The following is a 21,095-nucleotide window of genomic DNA, read 5'->3' on the forward strand; positions in this document are numbered from 1 at the left end:
GTTATAATAATGCTGAACTGGAGGCAGACATCAGCATTTCTGCCCACCGAGTTCACCTGCATTTCCAATAGGGAGAGGGCTGCTTTAGGCAGGGAGGGACAATCCCCAGCAGCCTGTGCCTGCCCTGGCAGCAGGCAGAGGTGCTGAGCAATGCAGGGATGCACTGTGAAACCCCCCCTGCCACCAGCAGAATGCCACACACTGAAGGAACCACAGGGGAAGTCAAGTCACCCAGCACACAGGCTCCAAAAAAAGAGTTTTTATTCCCCTCAGTGCAGAATACTCTTTACAGCGTCAGTTTTTGTTATAAAAACCCCACTCTAGCCACACAGAGAGAGTGTTGTGAATGTCAGGTGTGCTGCTGGTGTCTCTAGGGAAGGAGAGGTGGATGCACAGAGGAATCCTCACTCCCCAGCCCAGGCTCCTGGGGGAGCAGAGCTGCTGCAGGGGCTGCCACAACCACGGCTGGGCTCTGCCAGGAGCTCTGCTGGGTCCTCCCAGCGGGACTGAGGGAGGCCCTGAGCCCTGCCAGGATTTGGAAGTGCTGGGAACTCCTCCCAGAGCACAGCTTCTGTCACACACGTGGTGAATCAGCTCCACGAGCCCCCAGCACCTTCTCACACTCACACGCGGGGGGAAAAAATATCTCAAATCGAAGTCAGTCACTCAGCTCCTCCTAATGAATTCCTGCAGCTGGCACAGAGGGATTTTTCCCTTCCTGCGAGCAGTTTTAAGGGAGTTCTAAAGAGCTATCTGGGGAATGAATTAGTGCTTCAAACCCAAGTTACAAATCTATAAAACAGATTAGCGCACTTCACATAAGGCCACAAACACTGCGAGGTGGCAGTGAGACTATTTAGGATTGTTCAACTTAAATCTCTTAGTGAGCAGAAGCTTTGTACCTCCCCTGCTGGTTTGCAGTCCCGGGGTGGATGGAGCTTCCTGAGCCCCCCGGGAGCTGTGGCTGTGAAGGAGAAGGGCTGGGAGCACCACAGGAGGGTGGCCCTGCTACCTGGGCAGCCAGGAATTCCTCCTGCCTGATCCCATTCTAACTACAGCCAGGAATTCCTCCTGCCTGATCCCATTCCATCTGCAGCCAGGAATTCCTCCTGCCTGATCCCATTCTAACTACAGCCAGGAATTCCTCCTGCCTGATCCCTTCCATCTCTGCATCCAGGAATTGCTGCCTGATCCCATTCCGTCTGCAGCCAGGAATTCCTGCCTGATCCCATTCTAACTACAGCCAGGAATTCCTGTCTGATCCCATTCCAACTACAGCCAGGAATTCCTGCCTGATCCCAATTCCATCTGCAGCCAGGAATTCCTGCCTGATCCCAATTCCATCTGCAGCCAGGAATTCCTGCCTGATCCCAATTCCATCTGCAGCCAGGAATTCCTGCCTGATCCCATTCCATCTGCAGCCAGGAATTCCTGCCTGATCCCAATTCCATCTGCAGCCAGGAATCCCTGCCTGATCCCAATTCCATCTGCAGCCAGGAATTTCTGCCTGCTCCCATTCCATCTCTGCAGCCAAGAATTCCTGCCTGATCCCATTCCAACTACAGCCAGGAATTCCTGCCTGATCCCATTCCATCTGCAGCCAGGAATTCCTGCCTGATCCCATTCCATCTGCAGCCAGGAATTCCTGCCTGATCCCAATTCCATCTGCAGCCAGGAATCCCTGCCTGATCCCAATTCCATCTGCAGCCAGGAATTTCTGCCTGCTCCCATTCCATCTCTGCAGCCAAGAATTCCTGCCTGATCCCATTCCAACGCAGCCAGGAATTCCTGCCTGATCCCATTCCATCCAGCAACAACCAGAGGCCTTTGAGGCAGGAGCAAGCCCTGGACAGGCAAAGCTGCTGGGCCGAGCTGGCCACAGGGACCTGAGGTCCTGCTGGCCTCCCGGGCTGCCCTTTCCAGCAGAACTGAGCAGAACAAATCCTTCCATCCTTCCTCCCTGGTTTTGCCTTTAAAGCCAACGGAGCTCTGGGATCTGGAGAGGTGAGGGGTCAGCTCAGAGCCAGAGCTGCAGCATTGCCAGGGTGGGCTCTTTTGGGGTAAATAGCTTCTGAGGAGAGGTTCAGGCACTGCTTACCTTGACAACTCGGACCATTGCTTTCAGTTCAAGTTTTAAAGTGCAAAACTTCGTGGAGTCTTTGGGTTGAAAAGCGTCAATTCCCAGAGGGGCTGGGAGCCGTGGGGTGAGTGACAGCTGTGAGAGTGGCACAGACAGTGCCACAAAAGCACCAGCTCTGCTCCCTCTTTGCTCTCACACCGCCAGCAGCTGCTGCAAATCCCCTCCCTGGCCGGGCAGGCCATGTGTGGTTCCAGGCTGGCTGCATCAGAATCCCCCGAGCTGCCTTTGCATCGCAGCCCTTCGTGGGGGGATGCTCCGGGGGGGCTTTGGTGCTGCGGGAGGAGCAGACCCTGTGCAGAGCTCTCCACACCTTGTAAACTGTGAGTAAACGTGTCCCAGAGCATCTCGTGGCTTAGGTAAAAGCAAGGTGTAAAAAATCCCTGTCAGGTGTCTGAAGCTTTGGTCTGGAAGCTGCGACATCCTCGGGGCTGCTCCTGGAGCTCCCGGGCAGGGCTCGGGGGGCTCCTCCCTCAGCCTCAGAACATGAACAGCTCGTCCCTGTCGGCTGTGCTGGGCTCCAGCCCCTTCCGGGGGGACACGGGGGACACGGGGGACACGGGGGACACGGGGGACACGGGGGACACGGGCTCGGCGCTCTGCACCTCCTGGGCCGACAGCCCCGTGTCCAACTCCTGTGGGTTCGTCCTCGACTGCGCCAGCCTGAGGGCACGGGGAAGTGAACACGGAGTAAAACATGAGTAAAACACGAGTAAACACGAGTAAAAAACACAGAGAAAAAACACAGAGTAAAAAATACAGAGTAAAGTTAACACAGAGTAAAAAACACAGAGTAAAAAACACGAGTAAAAAACACGAGTAAAAAACACGAGTAAAAAACACGAGTAAAAAACACGAGTAAAGTTAACACAGAGTAAAACACGAGTAAAGCAGAGTAAACACAGAGTAAAACACGAGTAAAGCAAAAGCAGAGTAAAACACGAGTAAAGCAGAGTAAAACACGAGCAGTGTAAAACACAGAGTAAAACACGAGTAAAGCAGAATAAAGTAAACACAGAGTAAAACACAAGTAAAGTAAACACAGAGTAAGACAAGCACAGAAGTGGAGTAAAGTAAACAGAGTAAGACAAGCACAGAGTAATGCACAGAGGGTAAAGCACACACAGAGTGAAACAGAATAAAACAAAGATAAAGCACAGAGTAAAACAAGCACAGAATAAAGCAAGCAGAGAGTAAAACAGAGATAGAGTAAATCACTGAGTAAAACAAGCATGGAGTAAAGCAGAGTAAACGCAGAGTAAAGCACAGAGAGTGAAGCACAGAATAAAGCAAGCAGAGAGTAAAACAGAGAGTAAACACAGAGTAAAACAAGCACAGGGAGTAAAGCAAGCAGAGAGTAAAACAGAGAGAAGCACAGAGTAAAGCAGAGTAAAATAAACACAGAGTAAAGCGGGCACAGAGAGTCAAGCCAGCAGGGCTCTGTGCCCCTCTCCAGCCTGGCACAGCAGGGCTCTGTGCCCCACAGCCCAGCCTGGCACAGCAGGGCTCCGTGCCCCTCTCCTGCCTGGCACAGCAGGGCTCTGTGCCCCTCTCCTGCCTGGCACAGCAGGGCTCTGTGCCCCTCTCCTGCCTGGCACAGCAGGGCTCTGTGCCCCACAGCCCAGCCTGGCACAGCAGGGCTCTGTGCCCCACAGCCCAGCCTGGCACAGCAGGGCTCTGTGCCCCTCTCCTGCCTGGCACAGCAGGGCTCTGTGCCCCTCTCCAGCCTGGCACAGCAGGGCTCTGTGCCCCACAGCCCAGCCTGGCACAGCAGGGCTCTGTGCCCCACAGCCCAGTCTGGCACAGCAGGGCTCTGTGCCCCTCTCCTGCCTGGCACAGCAGGGCTCTGTGCCCCACAGCCCAGCCTGGCACAGCAGGGCTCTGTGCCCCACAGCCCAGCCTGGCACAGCAGGGCTCCGTGCCCCTCTCCTGCCTGGCACAGCAGGGCTCTGTGCCCCTCTCCTGCCTGGCACAGCAGGGCTCTGTGCCCCTCTCCTGCCTGGCACAGCAGGGCTCTGTGCCCCACAGCCCAGCCTGGCACAGCAGGGCTCTGTGCCCCACAGCCCAGCCTGGCACAGCAGGGCTCTGTGCCCCACAGCCCAGCCTGGCACAGCAGGGCTCTGTGCCCCACAGCCCAGCCTGGCACAGCAGGGCTCTGTGCCCCACAGCCCAGCCTGGCACAGCAGGGCTCTGTGCCCCTCTCCTGCCTGGCACAGCAGGGCTCTGGAACCCTCCTGGAGCTGCTGCCAGCCCCAGCAGTGACTCAGCCCTGCCTCGGGCCAGCTCAGCTGATGTTCACAGCATCAGCTGGAGGAGCTTCTCCTGCCAGATGTTCCACAGAGCCCAGGCAGCCCTGGGGTGCTTTGAACACCCCCTGCAAACGCTGCAGCACCAGGGCTGGAGGTGAACTCGGACGTTTGGGCTCCATCCAGGGCGGGCACAGGGTCAGGAGCAGCCCGGGGGGAAGCTCTGGTTTTTTCAGCCAAGAAGGGACCCGTGCAGGGCTGGAGACGTGGCAGGAGTGGCTCTGGGAGTGCTGCAGGATCAGCAGCCCAAGCTCTGAGTCACAGAGGGTGATGGAGCAACGCAGAGCAAAGGCAACACCAGCCCCAGCTGCTGCAGCCACGGGGGCAGGGAGAGCACGGAGACCAGGACAAAAATCAGCCCTGTTTTCAGCAGCCCCAGCCTGGGATGAAGCTGCTGGGCAAGGGGAAGCTGTAAATCATCCCCGAGAGCCAAACAGGACCCCAAGGGCTGAGCAGGAACTGCTGCAAACCCTTCTCCAGCCTCACTGCCTCCTCCAGCACCTCCCAGCCCCAGGGGGAGGAAGAGGAGGAGGAAGAGGAGGATGGGACCCAGATAAAAGCACAGCAAGCCTGCCAGGACAGGCAGGAAAACCGAGAGGAAACGGGTTTGTTTGGCTTTGCTCAGCAGGCAGGGGCAGGGAAAGCTCTAATTTGGAGTGGAGAGAGGAATAAACCCCATGGACTGCTGGCCTGAACTCGTGGGCTGAGGAAGAGCAAAGCCCCCAGTGCCAGAAGCTGGGACCAGCAGCCTGGAAAAGCCTCGGGGAGTGGGAGCAGACACAAGTGCCTGGGGGATTAAATTCCCCATCACACGCTGCCTCTCTCCATCCTTTAAAAGGCTGTCAAAATATTTGGCTTCTCAGGCGGCCTTAAAGCCCATCCCTCGATTACCAGCTGAGGCACTGCTGGGGCAGCTGCCCAGGCCAGATCACAGCCCTGATGAGATGAAGGAGCATTATTCAAAGGCAAGTCCCAGGGGCTGCTCCCCGAGCTGAACTCAAGGGAGTGATGAGAATTACCTTGAAAACGCCTCGTCCAGACCATCATCCATTTCCTTTGTGAAGAGATAAAGAGAGAGACAAGTAGTTGCTAAGAGAACTGCACAGAAGTGTGTTTAGAGATCTGCACTCGGACTAAAAAAATCATCCCTGCCTGCTGGATTCCGAGTGCCTCAGTCCCCTCCTCTGCAATCTGCCTCCTCTCCGGGGGAAATGAGAATTCCAGGGGGTCTGGCCCTTCCCTCCAGCCCCAAACGGGCTGACTCTGCCCCAGCTGCAGCCCAGGAGAGCAGCACAGGGATGGGAACCACCACCCCTCCCTCTCCCAGCTCCAGGGACCTGGACACAGCTCCAGGAGCTCCTGGGGCTGTCCTGGCTCAGGGTCAGGAGAGCAGCCCTGCCCTGGCACGGCAGCAGCAGCCCTGGCACCCTGCAGCCCTGCCCTGCTGCCAGGCTGTCCCAGGAAAGCACTGGGGCTGCCTGGGGAAAGCTTTTCCATGCTCTGTTCCCAAAATCTTGCCAGATTTAATGCAATGAATAAGTGGAGTATGAGAACTCTGAGGGCAGGGAGGGGCTGGAGATTGCTGCTAAACCTCCAGGATTTGATTCAGCCTTAGGGCTGATCTCCAGCTTTAACCTGGAGAGCCTCGGGCACTCGCCCTGCAATTCCCCAAAACGCAGCAGAAGGGGTCTCCAGGGAGGGGCTGTGCTGGGCAGAGACCCCAGGGCCACAGGGGCTTCCAGGGGCAGCCCCGGCCTGCCTGGGGCTCAGAGAGCCATGGAAGGGTTTGGGTGGGAAGAGAAATCCCTTAAACCGCATCCCAGTCCCACCCCTGATGTGGGAGGGACACCTTCAGTGCTCCAGCCTGGCCTTGGCACTGCCAGGGGCACTCACAGCTGCTCTGGGCACCTGTGCCAGGGCTGCCCACCCTCCCAGCCAGGAATTCCCTCCCAAAATCCCAGGCAGGAATGCCTCCCCAAAATCCCAGGCAGGAATTTCCTCCCAAAATCCCAGGCAAGCCCAGCCTGTCCCAGTCTGAGGGGGTGAAGGAGCACTGGGCTCCCTGGGGGATGCACAGCCAGGGCTGCAGCATCGCTCTCTCCCCAAAATCCATGAAACAATTAAACCAGGGCACTGAGCACATTCCCAAGAAGCCATCCCAGCTCCACAGACACCAGCAGGAGCAGGGAAAAACAGGACAAACCATGAACTCTGCCCTGGAGAGAAGCAGGAGCCAGCAAGGCACGGATTCCTGCCCCTGAACACAGCACCTTGGTCACCATGAGGTGACAACCCACTGAGAAATGCTGCTCCACAGCAGCAATATTCAATTACCTGGCAGGGCTTGGCCATCCTGCTCATTCACCCCCCAAGCACGGGGCACTCCTGGATCCTTCTGAGCTGTGGTGCCTCCCTGAGCAGCTCAGCCACCCCAGAGCTCCCAGTTTACCCCCAGTTTACCTGGGCTGGGAGCTGGAGCACTCCTGGCTGTCCCTAACCTAATATTGTGTTTATTTGAGGCAGGTCTGACAAGCTCTCAGGGAAAAGAATTACACTTTTGATAGCTCAGCTACCTCAGGTGGCATAAAGGTAGCAGGATGGTTCTTGTGACAGTGCTGGAAGCAAAAAAGTTTTGATAAAAGGCAAAATAAAAAAGCTCTTTACAGGGAAAAGCAGAGCAAGAGTTTTTTGCTCCTGCTAAAACACTTCAAAAAAGTGTTTTACTTCTTTTGTTTTCTTTTTCTAGGGAATTGCTCAGGTGGGATTTTTGCCTCCTGTCCAATTGGGTGACCTCAAGTTTGAGGAGATCCCCAAGGTGCTGTGAGGTGTCTTTTAACCAAATTGAGGAGAGAAACTTCAGGGCTTTTTTTGCTTGTCAGGGGGACAAAGGGGAACTTGTCTGCTCAGGGGCTCGTTCCTGCACTCACCCAGAGCACGTTGTTGTTGACCGAGGGGCTGGGCCCAAAGCTGCTGTTGTCCAGCCCTGGGCACCCCGTGCTGCTGCCCAGGGAGGCTCTGCCAGGGTCCCCAAAATCCAGCAAGTTCCCCATGGCTGGAGCTGTGGGCAGGGCGGGGAGGGAGGGAGGGCAGAGCAAAAAAACCTTTTTTTGCCAAACCTTTCTGCAGGCAACACAATCCCCATCCCTCAGGGACAATTCCCTTCCCTCAGGGACCCTCCCCATCCCTTGGGGACCCTCCCCATCCCTCAGGGACAATTCCCTTCCCTCAGGGACCCTCCCCATCCCTCAGGGACCCTCCCCATCCCTCAGGGACCCTCCCCATCCCTCAGGGACAATTCCCTTCCCTCAGGGACCCTCCCCATCCCTCGGGGACCCTCCCCATCCCTCGGGGACAATCCCCATCCCTCAGGGACAATTCCCTTCCCTCAGGGACCCTCCCCATCCCTCAGGGACAATTCCCATCCCTCAGGGACCCTCCCCATCCCTCAGGGACAATTCCCTTCCCTCAGGGACCCTCCCCATCCCTCAGGGACAATCCCCATCCCTCAGGGACAATTCCCTTCCCTCAGGGACCCTCCCCATCCCTCGGGGACCCTCCCCATCCCTCAGGGACAATCCCCATCCCTCAGGGACCCTCCCCATCCCTCAGGGACAATTCCCTTCCCTCAGGGACAATCCCCATCCCTCGGGGACCCTCCCCAATCCCTCGGGGACCCTCCCCATCCCTCGGGCTCTGCCATGGTGCTCACGTGTGGCAGGATGGGCAGGAGCTGCTGAGCCGGGGCTGCTCGTCCCTTCTGCTGCCAGGATGGACCTTTCCCTCTTCTCCTTCTCTGCAAAAGAGGAATCCCCCCACTGCCTGCAGCTCTGCAGCTGAGGGAGCCGGGCCAGGCCGCCTCCGCTGCTCCATCACCTGGAGCAAGGTGGGAGCAGGAGCCCCAACCTGCCTGAGGCACCTCCAGCAAAGCAGCACAGCCAAAACCTGGCTGGATTTACCAGGAAACCTGGAAATTTGGGAGGCAGGGGAAAGGGGGACACAGCAAAGTGACCCCTGAGGGCGAGGAGGGCAGTGGAACTCACCTTCCTTCGCTGCCTGCCAGAACTCAAAGGCGACTCTGAAGGCCTGGGCCACGGTGAGGGTGACAGCCTGGGCCTGGGGAGCAGAGAGCAGGACAGAGACCAGCCCCTGAGACCTCTGGGACCAATTAAATCACTGAAATCAGTCACTGAGATCACTGAGACCAGCCCCTGAAACCTCTGAGACCAATTAAATCACTGAAATCAGTCACTGAGATCACTGAGACCAGCCCCTGAAACCTCTGAGATCAATCAAATCACTGAAATCAGTCACTGAGATCACTGAGACCAGCCCCTGAAACCTCTGAGATCAATCAAATCACTGAAATCAGTCACTGAGATCACTGAGACCAGCCCCTGAAACCTCTGAGATCAGTCACTGAGATCAATGACTGAGACCTCTGAGATCAATGAAATCACTGAAATCAGTCACTGAGATCAATCACTGAAACCTCTGAAATCAATCACTGACATCACTGAAACCACTGGAATCACTGAGATCACTGAAATCACTGACAGCACTGAAACAAATCACTGAGATCAATCACTGAGATCATTGACAGCACGGACACCAATCATCACTGAAATCACTGAGATCAATCACTAAAACCACTAAAATCAATCACTGAGATCAATCACTGAAACCAATCACTGAGCTCAATCAGTGACACCTCCAAAATCCATCCCTGGGCTCCATCTGTGGCACCTCTGCTCTGCAGGCTGCTGCTCCCTGGCCCTGCCAGAGCCACCAAACCCTGCTGGAGGGAGGGCAGGCTGGCACAGGGCTGGCACAGGGCTGGCACAGGGCGAGCTGACCCCAAGAATTAAAAGTTTTGGCCCGTTATTGTAAGCATTGCCCAGGCAGTTTTGGGATAAAACACAAACACCTCCCTGCAAGGACAGATGGAATGCCATGCCATGCTGGACAGAGCTCAGCAGGGCAGAGAGAGAATGTTCTAGATAAAGACAAATAAACAACCCCTGAAGAGCTGATCCTGTGCATTCCTGACTCCTCCTTTGGCTGCGGGGTGGGAAATGAGGATTTTTACACCCTTTTACATCCCCAGCAGTGGGTTTGTCCCGTGCCAGCCTGGCCCTGCGGGAGCAGGGCACCCGTGCCAGCCCTGCAGGCTCAGAAATGCCACCCCCATGCTCAGCAGCAGCTCCAGCCCCAGCAGAGCACCGGGAATGCCCCCACACCCCGGGCATCCAGGCTGGCTGGGCTTTCCCAGGCTGTGACCACGACAAACCCCCAGGCAGGGATGGACCCTGCTGCCCTGGCAGCCCCCAGGGACACGGGGGGCACAGAGAGGGCACAGCACCCCAAAAAAGGCCAGGCAGGGGGGCAGGGGGACCCCAGGGCCGTCGGTGCCAATTAAGGCTGGCAAGCAGGAGAGCTCATTGGAATGTGGGAGCTATTTGCATCCTCGGTGGCAGTGCAAATGCTTTATGGCAAAAAACCCCTTAAATATGGTAATTAAGTATGAAACTCCTCACAGCTGTTTACAATTTAGGCTGTCACATCTGAATCAAGTTTAATAGACCCAGCTACTGCTGAGAATTACCCAGGAACTAAAAATATGGACTAATTATATGCCTGAGACTGGGAGCTGTGGTGCATCCAGGGCCCCTGCCCCGGGGAGGGCTGGCTCCCAGTCTGGGAGCAGGGATCACCTCAGCAGCAGGATGTTCCTGCATTTTACAGACCAGGAAAAAGGAAATTATTCCTAGTTTTTGCCACAAAAGGCTTTGGAGAACTTTATTTGGAGGGGGATGCGCTGAGCTGATGGAGCACCGAGATAATTCTTTTAGCAGCAGGGAGATTTAAATTTTAATTTGCAGAGCGAGGCTTATCTTGGCCGTGCGAGGATGGGAGCACACGGCGGGGACAGGAGAGACAACTTGTAGCTCCCATTATTCTCTCCAAGGGGAAAAAAGCCAGCTGGGAGAGGCAGAGAATTTTAACAGAGCCCTGGTGGCCAAGCTGCAGGCACGGGGATGCTCCTGAGGACCAGGCTGGGAACGGCCTCGGAGGGATCTGGCACCTCCTGCTCCCCTGCAAGGGGCACCAGGGAAGGATCTCGGGGCCCAGAGGGCTCCGACCTGCCCCTCCTCTCCCCTCAAGCCCCTTCCTGGCACGGGGAGGGGGCTCAGTGCCAGCTCTGCCTCCACCAGACACCCCAGGGCTCTCCTTGCCCCACTCCTCTCTCGTTTCACCAGGTCCCTTCCCATCCTGGAGCCCTGAAACAGCAGGAAAACATCCCAGGAGGGCTCAGAGCATGTGGATATTCCCAGTTCAGTCAGAGAGAAAAAGAAAAGTTTTTTCCCAGGCTCAGCCTGGCAGAAATCTCTCCCTTTTTCTCTCTGACTGAACTAGAATATCCACAGGAGCACAGCCCAGGCTCTTCCCCACAGCCAAGGCTCTGCTCTGAGCCCACCCCCAGCACGCAGCAGGGTCCCCTGCGGGGAGGACACGGCCCCAGCTGCACAGATGCTGCTAAAAACTGCAGAGCTGGGACCCCGGGCACCTCCTGGCCAAGCCCCCCTGCCCAGGAGGCTGCAGCAGCACGGGGAGGTGCCCGTGGGGCAGGGCTGCACAGGGACAGGCCCTGCAGGGCAGCAGCAGCTCTGGGAGCTCTGCCCGAGCCTTCCTCCAGCCCTGCAGCCCCTCTGCGTCCCTCCTCCTCCTCCTGCTGGGCACTGACCATCTTCCTCTTGGTGCACAGGAAGGCGTGGCACTCCAGGCTCTCGTTCAGCTGGCTCTGGGCAATGTAGGCAAACACTTTGTCGTGGGCCTTGTCTGCCGTGCAGTAGGAGATCCTGGAAGACACAGCACCACGGGCTGGGCTCTGGGGAGAGGCTCCAGAGCCTCCTGGGGCTGCCAGCAGCAGCTGCCCAGCTCCAGGGCCAGGCACGGAGCCCAGGGAGAGAAGCCAGGGCGGGTGAGGGAGTGAGATCCATCTCCTTGGATGGAGAGGGGGGAGAAGAGAGAAGAGAAGAAGAAAAGTCCTGTTCACTCCAGGACAGGCTGGAGAAGGGGAAGATTCCAGCAGAGCAGCACCTCACACTGCTCTTCCTGCAGGAGAGAGGCTGGCTCAGGTTTTCCTTGGAGGATGAGGAAGGAGAAGGGAGCTGCTCTCAGCCTGGGATTTCATCTTCAGGCTCAAAGCAGAGGAGCTGATGCAGGGGTGGCTGAGATTCGGGTCTGGGATTTGCAGCAGATGCTCAGGAGGAGCTCAGGGGATGTGGGAGGGAGGCTCAGCCCCTCCCTGGAGCACCCCCAGAGCTCTGCACCAGGCAGAGGTGAAGAAGAGCAGGCCAGAGGAGCAGCCCTGGGGCGCAGGGGAGCAGCAGCACCCACCTGTAAATGGAGATGTTCTCGATGAGCTCGTTGGTCCTGCTGTCCCTCAGCACAATCCCGCGGGGTGACACCTTCAGCGTCACTTTCTGCAGCTTCTTCCCACTCGCTTTTGCCTTCGGGAGGGAAAGAGGGAGGGGAAGTCCCAGGCTGCTAACCCTGGCACCTCCCAAAGGTGTGAGCAGACTGGGGATGCTCTCACCACGGGCTGATTCTGCTGCCAGGAGGGACACAGCACTGGTTAACCCTTCCCTTCCCTTCTGGGGCGCAGCCAGCTCTGTGCACACACTTTTGGAGGTGCCAGGGTGCTGGCAGCAGCTTGGGCCTGGCACACGTGGGCTCCCAGCTGGTGCCAAACCCCAGTCCAGGGACAAAGCACCCCCTGGACAGGACATCAGCTTAAAACCAGACTTTTACAAACCACTTTCTCTCATTTACTGGCCTGGTGCTCTCAGCCTGAGGCTCCCATCCAGCTGGTTCCAGCCTGGAATCCTCAGCCCCACTCCCGGAGGGATTTTGAGTCCCTTGGGGACCAGGGGGATGACTGGAAAAGGGATGGGAATCAGGGGGATGGCTGGAGGAGGGCTGGGAACCAGAGGGATGGCTGGAATTGTGCTGGAAAAGGGCTGGGGATCAGGGGGATGGCTGGAATTGTGCTGGAAAAGGGCTGGGGATCAGGGGGATGGCTGGAATTGTGCTGGAAAAGGGCTGGGGATCAGGGGGATGGCTGGAATTGTGCTGGAAAAGGAATGGGAATCAGATGGATGGCTGGAATTGTGCTGGAAAAGGAATGGGAATCAGATGGATGGCTGGAATTGTGCTGGAGGAGGGCTGTGGATCAGGGGGTTCAGGAGATCCACCCCTCTGAGGTCACAGTGGGACAGCTGGCTGGGAACTGCAGCAAGGTGTCCCTCTACCTTCCCCTCTCAACCCCCCAAATCCTGGGGGAAAGCCCAGCCCGGCCTGGCCACGCTCCAAAGGCTGTCCCTGCCCCGGGGCAGGCTGACTCCAGCAGGTCAGAGCTCCTCACACACCCTGGCTTATCCACCCTGGCTTATCACTTATCTCTTATCAGAGCTCAGCCACACACCAGCCGTGCCCAGTGAGCTCCATCCCAACCATCCCACAGGCTGGGCTGCTCCCAGGGGCTTCCCAGTGCCTGAAGGGTCTGCAGTCCCACCCACAGCCCTGGAGGGGCTGAAACCCCAAACCTCCCTGGAGCTGCAATTCCCATCCCTGGGGCTGCAATTCCAATCCCCCTGGGGCTGCAATTCCAATCCCTGGGGCTGCAATTCCAATCTCCCTGGAGCTGCAATTCCAATCCCCCTGGGGCTGCAATTCCAATCCCTGGAGCTGCAATTCCAATCTCCCTGGAGCTGCAACCCCAAACCCCCTGGAGCTGCATTCCTGACCCCCCTGGAGCTGCAAATCCTGGCTGCCCCCAGCCGCAGCTCCGAAACTCGTCCCCGTGGGACTCCCCCGAGGGCCACCTGGGGACACTCACGGTGGCCACGATCCTCTTGACAGCGGCTGCAGAGAGCTCCTCGCCCTTGGGCTGCTCCACCAGGGTCATGCCCAGGTACTTGAGGCTGAAGAGCATCCCCTCCAGCAGCGTCTCCCGCGTGTCTGTCCAGTTCTCGGGCAGCTCTGGGGACACAGGGAAAGTTCTGGAGTCACAAACCCCCAGCAACAGCCACCTGAGGAGGAGATGGGGCAGGGAGAGGAGGCAGCAGCACTTCAGCCACGAGGTGGTCCTCGTGCAGCAAAATAAACCCTAAAATGTTTTCCACAACAAACAGCAGCAACCCTTTAGGAGCCACCAGTTTAACTGGGAGCCACCCCGAGCCCTGACCCTGCAAAGCACCACCTGCACAAGGAGGGTAAGATGGGATTTGCTGCTAAGCCCGGGCAGCTGCTGGGATGCAGGTGAGGTAAATCACCACCCACACCCTGAGGAGCCCCTCAGGAGAGGTCTGTGCTCTCCCCATGGAAACCACCACGGCCCCTTCCCCAGAGTGCTGGGGGGCTGGAAGGAGGGTTCTAAACACGGGATAAATGCACACACAGGGTGTGGGGCCGGGCTGAAAGTCAGCTGGGCGCTGCTCAGCCTGAAAATGCACCAGGAGCCAGCCGGGATGGGCAGCTGGTGCTGCTTTGGGGGGGCTTTGCCCTGAGCAGGAGGCAAACCCCAGCTCGGGGAGGGCTGGGGAGCCAGAGGAGCCCCAGGCAGGTGGCACGGTGAGCTGGGCTGCTGAAAGTGCCACCTGGCCAGGTGGCCCGTGTGCCCAGGTGCCACAGCCCGAGCCCGGGGAGCCCCTGATGCCACCTGAGTGCCACCCGATGCCACCCACCTTTGCACCCCCAGCCCCTGGCACGCTTTAAACGCGGCCACCAAAGAGCTCCGGGAGGGGAAGGGCAGCGCGGGGACAGCGACACTGTCCTGGTCACCGTGCGGGTCACCCAGCCCCGGGCACCCTGCCGGGTGTCCCCACGCCCCCAAGCCAGCCCGTTCGTGTCCCGCCGCCGCTCCTCCCCGGTGCCCCACGCCGGGCCGGTGTCACCGGGCCAGCGACAGCCACACGCTCGGTGTCGCCCGGGGGGCGCGGGGTGTCCCCCCCGGGCCCGCGCTGGCCACGGGGCCATCGAGCGTGTGACAAAGCCAGCAGCGCGACGAGGTCACGGAGGGACAAAGCGCCCGCCGGGCTCCAGCCCTTGTGCCAGGCTGGGGGACGGGGGACACGGGGACAGGGGGACACGGGGGGACAGGGGGACAGCGGGACAGGGGGACAAGGGGACACGGGGACAGGGGGACACGGTGGGACAGGGGGACACAGGGACACAAGGGGACAGCGGGACAAAGGGACACGGGGAGAGGGGGACACGGGGACACAAGGGGACAGCGGGACAGGGGTACAGAGGGGGACAGGAGGCGAGGGGGACACCGGCATAGCGGGACACGGGGACAGGGGGGCAACGGGACAGGGGGTCACAGGGGGAGAGGGGGACACGGGGACAACGGGCCAGGGGGATAGCGGGACAGGGGGACACGGGGACAGGGGGACACGGGGACACAAGGGGACAGAGGGACACGGGGACAGGGGAACACGGGGAAAGAGGGATACAGGGACAGGGGGACACGGGGACACAAGGGGACAGGGGGACACGGGGACAGGGGGACACGGCGCTGCTGCCCGCGGGAAGGAGCGCAAGGAAAGGGGAGCGCCATGGGGCGGAGCGAAGCGCGCGGCCAAAAGTGGGGCTGAAAGTGCAGAAAGAGCCGCGGGAGAGCCCGAAAGTGAACGAGGGGGGAGAGCGGGGAGCGGAGAGGGCAGGGGAGGGCAGGGAGGAGGGAAAGGGGCAGAGCGGGGGCAGAGCGGAGGGAAAGGGGCAGAGCGGGGGCAGAGCGAGGGCAGAGCGGAGGGAAAGGGGCAGCGCGGGGGCAGCGGGCAGCGGGCCGGGCTCTCACTCTGGTGCCGGCCGCCGGCCCAGGCCGCTCTGTGACCGCTGGGGCTCCGCAGCAGCGCCCGGCCCGCCGAGCGCAGCGCGTCCATCCCGGCCCGGCCCGGCCGAACTTTCCTGCGGCGCCAGCGCTGACCGCGTCCGGGGGCGGGGCATGCAAATGAGCGTGACGTCACGGACACGCCCCGGGACACGCCCATCCCGCAACGCGCCCCAAAAACTCTGCGGGGACCCGAAAAGTGCGGGGACCCAAAAACTGTGCGGGGACCCAAAAACTCTCGGGGTCCCAAAAACTGTGTGGGGTCCCAAAAACTCTCGGGGTCCCAAAAACTGTGTGGGGACCCAAAAACTCTCGGGGTCCCAAAAACTCTGCGGGGACCCAAAAACTGTGTGGGGTCCCAAAAACTCTGCGGGGACCCAAAAACTGTGCGGGGACCCGAAAACTCTGAGGGGACCCAAAAACTCTGAGGGGACCCGAAAACTCTGAGGGGACCCAAAAAGTGCGGGGACCCAAGAACTGTGTGGGGACCCAAAAACTCTCGGGGTCCCAAAAACTGTGCGGGGACCCGAAAACTGTGTGGGGACCCGAAAAGTACGGGGACCCAAAAACTCTGCGGGGGCCCAAAAACTCTGAGGGGACCCGAAAACTCTGCGGGGTCCCAAAAACTGTGTGGGGACCCAAAAACTGTGTGAGGACCCAAAAACTCTGCGGGGTCCCAAAAACTGTGTGGGGACCCAAAAACTGTGTGGGGACCCAAAAACTCTCAGGGTCCCAAAAACTCTGAGGATCCCAAAAACTCTGAGGGGACCCAAAAACTCTGCGGGGTCCCAAAAACTCTGAGGATCCCAAAAACTCTGAGGGGACCCAAAAACTTTGCGGGGTCCCAAAAACTCTGAGGATCCCAAAAACTCTGCGGGGTCCCAAAAATTCTGCCGGGTCCCAAAAACTCTGCGGGGTCCCTAAAACTGTGTGGGGTCCCAAAAACTCTCGGGGACCCAAAAACTCTTGGAGTCCCAAAAACTCTTGGGGACCCAAAAACTCTGCGGGGACCCAAAATTTTTCCATTTTCCATCTTCCTTGGGAAGGTTCCATCCTCCTGCCATGCCCCTGGGCAGCTGCTGCCACTTTCCCCACCCCTGCTCTGCCCTCCTCTGCTGCTGCTGTCCCTGGCAAGGTGGATGAGGGATTTTTGGGGGTTTTTCAGGATGCCAGGGGAGCTCCCCTGACCCGTGAGAGCCTCGAGCTGCCCCTGAGGTGCCCCCAGCCCGGGCCAGCTCCAGGTCTCCTCGCTGCCCTGCCCTCTCCCTGGTGTGTCCCTGTGCTTGTGGTGTGATTTCTCTCTCTCCAAGCTGATTTTTTGTCCTGCAGGGCCTTTTCCCCCCCGCTGTTTCCTGCATCCCTGCATCCCCAGGGGTGGATTTTGCTGCTGCTGGTGTCACTGCACGCCCAGGCTGTGCCAGAACATGGGATTTGAAGGTGCAGGCAGGAGCAAACCCGGCGAGGCTGCTGTAAAACAACAGCTGGGCAGTGCCTGTGCCCTTCTGCTCGGGCAGATTTGGGAGCTAATAATAATTGTAAACATCTCTGTGCACCGTGGTTAATCCTGATAATCTCCTCAGCCCAGGCTGGGCTTTGCTGCGTGTTCTTCTGGGCCTGGAGCATCCCTGCAGCTCGGGAGCTCCGGCTGGGGTTGCTCTGCCAGGGAGCAGGGGCAGTGCCAGGGGTGCCAGCCAGGTAAAACGAAATAAAAATAAAATGCCACGCTGGGCAGAGGCGACATTTCAGCCCTGGAGTTTCCCACAGCCCCCGGGTGCTGTTGGCAGCTCACAGATCTCCATTAGCACACCAGGCTTTGGGATTTTTTCCCATCCCATTCCCAATCCCATAACCCATTCCCCATCCCCATCCCCAGTCCTGTTCATCCCCAGTCCCATCCCCAAAGCCAATCCCCATCCTCAATCCCAATCCCATCCCCATCCCCATTGCCAAACCCATTCCCAATCCCATCCCCAATTCCAATCCAATCCCATAACCCATTCCCAATCTCCATCCTCAATTCCATCCCAGTTCCCAGCCCTGCCCGGCCCTTTTCCTTTTCCCTTTTCCCTTTTCCTTTCCCTTTTTCCTTTCCCCTTTTCCTTTTTCCCTTTTCCCCTTTTCCTTTTTCCCTTTCCCCCTTTTCCCCTTTTTTCCCCTTTCCCTTTTCCTTTTCCCTTTCCCCTTTTCCCTTTTTTTCCCTTTTCCCTTTCCCTTTTTCCTTTCCCCTTTTCCCTTTTCCCTTTTCCTTTTTCCCTTTTCCATTTTTCCTTTTTCCCTTTTTCCTTTCCCCTTTTCCCTTTTTTTCCCTTTTCCCTTTTCCCTTTTCCGGGAATGGTGCTGGGAGCAGGAAGCGCCTCCGAGCCGAGGTGACATCGGCGCTGTGGCTGCCATGGCAACCCGCGCTTGTTTCTGGGATAATTACCAAAATCCTTCCCCGCTCCAAAATCCTGCCCCGCTCCAAAATCCTGCTCCCTGCTCCAAAACTCTGCCCTGCTCCGGCCCGAGGCCACCAAAAATGGGCTTTGCTGGCCCGTTCTGCTCGCTGGGCCAGCCGGGGGATCAGGGACGGGCTGCACATCTGCAGCACATCTGCACACCTGCAGCACACCTGCAGCACACCTGCAGCACAGCTGCACACCTGCACCCCACCCGGGAGGAGCAGCAGCGGCTCCCAGCACCTGGGCGGGGCTGCCAGGGAAAATTCCCGGCCCTGCACCGGGAATTCCGGGGCTTTCCGCGCCGTTCCCGCCCCAGCCTGCCTGCCCCAACCTTCCAGGGATGCGTCAAACCAAAAGATCCGTTCCCGAGGTGTCCCTGCCTGGCTCGGGAAAACCTGGAACAGCTGAAATTCCCGCTGGAATTCCCCGCCCTGGGTGGGATCCGTGCGCTGCCGCTCCTCGGGATGGATGGTGGCCTCACCCAGCCGAGCCTCCCCAGCCAAACACTCATTAGGGACCATTTGCTGCCTTTGATAATTAAGGCTTTGATGAATCCACTGGCTGCGCTCGGAGCAACAGGCAGAATGAATTGCGTTGCCATTTGGGGGAGGAATAAATGAATTCCATCGCCAGGCAGGAGAAGGTGTTTAGATCCCACTGCACTTTCTAGAGGCGCTGGATCTGCTGCTGGAGCTGTAATTATGCAGATTATTAATTGCCAAGCACCAGGCTCAGTCATTTCCAGAGGAAATCGTGCTCCTGGCAGCGCTGCAGGCGCTCCAAAGCTCCACAGGCTCTGTGCTGCTCCTGTTTGTCCCAGCCCAGCACATCCCCCTGGCTGCCCTGGCAGGGGCTCAGGGACCTTGGCACAAAATTAAAAATACCTGTGGCCATGCAGAGACCCTGGCACAAAATTAAAAATACCTGTGGCCATGCAGAAACCCTGGCACAAAGTCAAAACCACCTTTTAGCTTTGATTTTAGCCCATGGAAAAAGCTGCCAGCTCTGCACGAGGAATTACAAACCACAGGGGTTTGAGTAGTGTGATATTTGGATCAACACAAGGTGAAAAAGTAGAATTTTGGGGTTTTTAGAATGGGGTTCAGAGGGTCAAGATGGAGGATTTGAGCGTGTCCTGACCTTCTTCTCCTTCTCCTCCATGCCCTGGTGTGCTGGTGACACTTTTCTGTTTAAGGTACGGACACGCTGCCCAACAGAAATGATCAATATTGGTACATTCTTGTACATACAGTACATGTAATTTTGGGTATAGAATGGAAAAACCTCCCTGAAAGGGCACACAGTGCCACGGCCTCCTCGCTGGAGAGAGCTGGGCAGGTCAGAATGTTCTAGAGAAGGGAAATAAACAGTTGAGAAGCTGATCCTAGAAATCTCACACTCCTCCTTTGGCTGCAGGGGCTGGGAAATGAGGATTTTACACCCTCGGGGCAGGGAAATGAGGATTTTATACCCTCGGGGCTGGGAAATGAGGATTTTTACACCCTCGGGGCTGGGAAATGAAGATTTTTACACCCTCGGGGCTGGGAAATGAGGATTTTTACACCCTCGGGGCCAGACATCAGATTTAGGGAAAAAAAGGAATTTTTTCCAGGCTCAGATTTGGTCTCGGGCTCATCCAAGGCGTCCTGGGCCCTCTCGTGGCTGCTGGGGACAGGGCACAATAATTTCATTTATTCTTTACCCAGCACCCAGTTCGTGCTATTGGAAGGAGATTTTTGGATTTGGAGTGCAGAAAATCCATCTGCTGCACACAAATGTCCTCAAAAATGAAATGTTTGGAGCAGCTCCAGGGCACGGGAACGGCAGGATATTATAAAATAATGATAGATAAGAATGGTAAATGTTAATTAATAATAATTAGTTCCTCAGGGAAGCCTCCCGCAGGATCCTGGGATGGGGAGGTTGGAATTTCCTGCACCTGAAAGATTTTACCCGGGGAGCCAAAGTGAGAGGAGAAATCCAGGAAATTCACCCCAAATGCAACTGCAGGATTCCCAAAAAAATGTATATTTTACAGCACAGAGAACTGGGCAGAACAGAAAGCAGCGAGAAGCTGCTCCTCCTTTGTGTCTGAAAAAGGACAAAAGCCAAACTTAGAGACCTGAGGAATTTAGATTTACCTGTTTTCCCCAGTTTTTAGAGCCCACAGACAGGGGAAGCTGCTGATTTGATACAGGAGCCCCAAACCAGCTGCTCTTCCTTCTGCTCCACTGCTGCAAAAGGAAAAACTTACCTGGAACAACAACCCAAACTTATCCTTTGTGCTGCTACATCAGGGCAGTTAAAAAGGCCAAAAAAAAAAAAAATTAAAATTATTTCTTTTTATCTGCAAGGAAATGTTTATTCTTTGTAAACCCCACAGAAAAAGAGGATGCAGCCAAAACCAAGGAGTGAACAAAAAGGGTGTTCACAGCAAAAAGGGGGGACCTGAACACAAAAATCAGGGACAATATTCCATGCTCTGCACAGGATGGAAAACCTCTGAGCAGCACCTCCGTGGTGACAAGGACACCACAGCAATGCACACCTGGCTAAAGCTGGCAGCCCAGGGGACTCAAAGGATGAAATTTGGCTTTTTCTACTGGCTTGAGCGTCCTACTCCTTTCTCGTTGTTGTTCCATGAGGCAATGTGCCAATTAACACAATCATTAAAAAAAAAATTAATTATTTTCTTTTCAGAACTTCCAGAGCCCACTGCATGTCTGTCAAATCCTAAAGCTGGGGCTGGATTTTCTCTTGGTTTCCCTCCCCTCCCAAACTCTAACCCACTGCAGGAGTTACCAGTGCAAAAAAAAAAAACCTTTCTGTGGGGGTTTTTAATTTTTAAATTTCTGCAATTTGAAAACTCCTCAATCAAAACCCCAAACTCCTTGGCTGAAGGTCTGGAAATCACTGAGGCAGAAGGGGAGATAAAGGGTAAAGGACAGCTGAATGAAATAAAAAACCCCAGCAGTGCAGCTTTTATTGGGCAGCTTTACAGGGTCTCGTGTACAGAACATTGCACAGCTCCACCTTCACCCTCCCAGGGCAGAAGCAGCCCAGAAGAACTCCTGGGTTTGGGGAAAAAGAACCAGGGGATGGAGCCTGGCAGCCAAGCACCACGAGCAGCTCGCAGCAGGCTCTGTATGAGCTTTGAGACAGGAGCTGGATGACAGTGAAGGGGGGGAAAAATAAGTTTAAACCATCAAGTTTCCTCTTGAAATGTCTTTTCCCAAGGCACTGTGAACAAGAGTGTTTAGCAATTCTCTGTGACTAAAAAACACCAATGGGGATATAAATATTTCACACAACAAGCACCA

General features: G+C 57.0%; 1 protein-coding gene across 6 annotated transcripts; it reads right to left on the minus strand.

The window, feature by feature from the left end:
- Positions 1 to 244: 244 nt before the first annotated feature.
- LDLRAP1 (low density lipoprotein receptor adaptor protein 1) lies at positions 245 to 15,469 on the minus strand. 6 transcript variants are annotated; one of them, XR_014949901.1, is made up of 10 exons: positions 15,305 to 15,465; positions 13,343 to 13,485; positions 11,842 to 11,954; positions 11,186 to 11,300; positions 8,484 to 8,556; positions 8,153 to 8,236; positions 7,371 to 7,501; positions 5,463 to 5,497; positions 1,793 to 2,800; positions 245 to 1,614 (listed from the first exon to the last, which is right to left on the minus strand). XR_014949901.1 is itself a non-coding variant. In XM_031506771.3 (9 exons), exons 1-9 carry the CDS (start codon positions 15,387 to 15,389, stop codon positions 2,617 to 2,619), a joined length of 963 nt encoding a protein of 320 aa, XP_031362631.3. In that variant the 5' UTR covers positions 15,390 to 15,465; the 3' UTR covers positions 245 to 2,616. The 6 variants fall into 6 exon arrangements, 2 of the variants coding, with proteins under 2 accessions (XP_031362631.3, XP_085415685.1); XR_014949900.1 differs by having other exon boundaries at positions 245 to 1,649; XR_014949899.1 differs by having other exon boundaries at positions 245 to 1,507; positions 1,650 to 2,800.
- Between the last annotated feature and the right edge of the window lie 5,626 nt (positions 15,470 to 21,095).

The sequence above is a fragment of the Lonchura striata genome, chromosome 23 (assembly GCF_050655825.1).
Source record: "Lonchura striata isolate lonStrDom1 chromosome 23, ASM5065582v1, whole genome shotgun sequence".
Taxonomy (NCBI): Eukaryota; Metazoa; Chordata; class Aves; order Passeriformes; family Estrildidae; genus Lonchura; species Lonchura striata.

Coding starts and splice junctions, on each gene's coding strand:
- LDLRAP1 (XM_031506771.3), bottom strand. CDS start 15,389: ATGGACGCGCTGCGCTCGGCGGGCCGGGCGCTGCTGCGGAGCCCCAGC. Junction 11,955..13,342: donor TCAAGAGGATCGTGGCCACC/GTGAGTGTCCCC, acceptor TCCCTCCCGAAG/GCAAAAGCGAGTGGGAAGAA. Junction 11,301..11,841: donor GAGAACATCTCCATTTACAG/GTGGGTGCTGCT, acceptor TGTGTCTTCCAG/GATCTCCTACTGCACGGCAG.